This window comes from Pygoscelis adeliae, unplaced genomic scaffold (genome assembly GCF_000699105.1).
Source record: "Pygoscelis adeliae isolate BGI_AS28 unplaced genomic scaffold, ASM69910v1 Scaffold482, whole genome shotgun sequence".
NCBI classification, from domain to species: domain Eukaryota; kingdom Metazoa; phylum Chordata; class Aves; order Sphenisciformes; family Spheniscidae; genus Pygoscelis; species Pygoscelis adeliae.
This window is the reverse complement of record NW_008824192.1, coordinates 206873-209731: the sequence shown is the minus strand read 5'-3', so window position 1 is coordinate 209731 and position 2859 is coordinate 206873. Positions and strand designations below refer to the sequence as shown.

General features: G+C 46.9%; 1 protein-coding gene across 1 annotated transcript in view; it reads left to right on the top strand.

Moving 5' to 3' along the window:
* The window catches only part of SLC16A4 (solute carrier family 16, member 4), an 11193-nt gene extending 9260 nt beyond the window's left edge, over nt 1-1933 (top strand). The window contains exon 9 of the mRNA XM_009334732.1: nt 1649-1933. Coding sequence (XP_009333007.1) covers nt 1649-1803 — 155 coding nt within the window. The 3' untranslated portion in view covers nt 1804-1933. The remainder of the gene's footprint in view (nt 1-1648) is intronic.
* Nucleotides 1934-2859: the final 926 nt, after the last annotated feature.

Here is a 2859-nt window from a genome sequence, read left to right as displayed (position 1 = left end):
GAATGATCTTTTTTTTTTTTTTTTGGATGGGGAGTGGGGGCACAGACACCGTAGGTGCTTTAAAAGGCTGGGGTGTCACGCGGTGGAAGGCGATCGCTGTGCTGCCGGCGAGGAGGCAATGCTGGTCTTTCAGCACCAAGTAGAGCTTATAGAAAAAACAGAAAAAATTAAAAAATATCCTGAAGGATATTTAAAAAATAATTTAAATAAATCAGAGCTCCACAACTGGAGCACTCTGTCCTGTACATCTTACAGACGACTGCGTTAGGATCCCTTCTTCTGTCCAAATCCCACAGACTTTCAGACAGCAAAAACAGATCCACCTTCGAGAATAAATCACTCCGCAAAAACATCAGGGTCACGGGAGAGCCACCCCCGTCACCCAGTCCAGCACCAGGGGGTCCTCCTTTCTGACAGCAAGCTCCATCTTCGCCTGTGCCACGGCTCACACGATATCCCTGAGAAAAAAAACAGAGCTGAAACTCCCCCTGAGAAAGGCACGAGCCAACAGAAACTGAGCAAAGCAGCCCGCAGCCTTTCCTCTGTTTATAAAACCTTCCTGCAGCCCTGTGAATCTACAGCAAGGAAAACGACACCTCTGGTTTGTCACAGATCCCCAAATTTTACCGGCACCGTTTCCTTCCCTACTCCGGGCCGTGGCACTCGCAGACAAGAGCAGCAGCCACGCTCCTGCGCGGCTGAGACCAGGATCTCCAGGGACTATTATTATTTCCCTTCCTAACCAGAGCTGGTTTTAAGAATCCCAAATTTGGGCCAGATCTGCTGTTTGTGTAAATCATGCAAGTCCTCGGATGTCACCGGAGGAATTGCATTTTACGCCAGAGGTAGATCTGGCTCAGCTGCTAACCCACCTCGGACATCCAACCATCCCATGCCAGATTCAGGAGTATATTAAGGTTTTTATTACGCGCAACAGGCAACTCCCATTGCTTTGTATATTTTAGATTCAAGTGGAGGAATTCTCCACCTTTAAAGTGATTGTCTAGACACAAGATAATATGCCGTAACTGAACAGAACACCAAAGGTCATTTTAAAAGGCGACCTACCCCCTCGCAGATTCCTGAGTCTTTATGGAATTTAGGTTTTCCTTTTAAGTGCTCACAACGCTCCTTTTAAGCAAGTTCACTTCAACCTCCTGGCCTGGGATCTCTCATATTAGACAGGTTGCATTAAATTGTGTCTGCTCACAAGAAGGTGAGCTCTCCAAGGCTGGAGAATCTGGAGTTTGCAGCCCAGATCTTGCAAACACCAAGACATGCAAGTCATCTCATTAGTCCAGTGGGATCTTCCATCTGCTGCAGCAGCTACTTTTGGCCCATTTATTTAAACAGGAAAAAACGTCAGGGATTAAATTCAATCACATTAAAATCCACGTTCACTACAAGGATCAGGAGAAGCTAGCTCTGGGAAGAACGACCTCCAAGTTTGCCTTTATACCAATGGCAATAGTCCTAACTGTCCATGTACATGCTGCAGAGCAGCAGGCACACGAAGAGTTAAGGTAACTTAAATAGCTGAGGAATTCTTAAATGAGAACACACATCCTTTGCTTGCCGCCCACCTCCCAAAATGATTTTTTCAGTGAGAAAAATCCAACAGCTTTAATAACAATCTTTTCTCCTGCAGGGTGGCTGTATGACTACACCCAGACATATGTCTGCTCTTTCCTCTTTGCTGGAGCCTGCGCTCTCATCTCACCTATTTCTTTCTTCTTTGAGCCTTCGGCCCAGAAATGGAAACTAAAAAAAGCCAACCTGAACAACGGTCGCAGGCTTGGCTGAAGCGGTGCTGCGGTGGAAATGTTAAAGGATGGTCTTTGATTGCATCCACGATCGGAAAGTGAGCGCCAGCACAGACCTTCTGTACCGGGAAACAGAAACAGCAGCAAAAATGAAAATAGGAATTTTTAGATGAGAGATTCACAGTTTGTATATCCAGATATTTCTCCTGTACTTGTGATTAAAGCCATCTGAGAAATACGGAGTGTAAAGCGTTATTTGATGGGAAAAAATAAGGCCCACGGCCGGGATGGACACTGGCTTCACTCTGACTTTGCTCCCGAGCCGTGTCTTTCTGTACCTCAGATTTAACCCCCCTGCCTTCAGTCCGACAGCTCGGTGTCAGAGCCGCAGAGCCGCCCCTCCAGCTTTCCCAGCCACCGCGAGAGAGCAAAGCTGACTCACCTCTTGGGATGAGGCAGCCAAGGACCTCAAAAGCGCCAAAGCACAGCAGGAGATGTTAGCTTATTCTGTTCAGATACGAATAATTAGCCCCGGGGAGGGATGCAAGGACAGAGATGGTACAGAGAGATAAGGATTAAACTTCCATGAGGGATACGGAGAACAGCCGTTCCACAAAAACCTCTTTTTCTGCGAGAAGGATGCTGCACCGTGGCCACTCATTCGCCCAGGCACGGTGTTATTTGCCACAGCACAGAGGACCTGGAAACAAAACCAATTCTAATTAAAGCCAGTACCACAATACAGCAAACTTAAAGATCACAGCCATCTCTCGGACTCCTCTCCCCTTCTCCCCACCCTCCCAATCATCCAGCGACTCTCTGGGATTCAGTGAACCCATGAAGGCAGCTTCCAAAGCCCGGCAGCAACGCTGAGCCTATATTCAACCAGCATCCTACAGATTTAATTCGGATGGGCAAGATGTAACAGCTGCTTTGACTTTCTTTCCGGTAGTGAGGTTACAATTTTTTTGCATGATCACCAGATATTTGAAATTATTACGTGGATCTGGGATATCGTAAGGGGTTTACATGCAACCAGCCCTGCCACTGGCATTATCTCCCCCCCCCCCTTTTTTTTTTTTATATTTTAAACCAA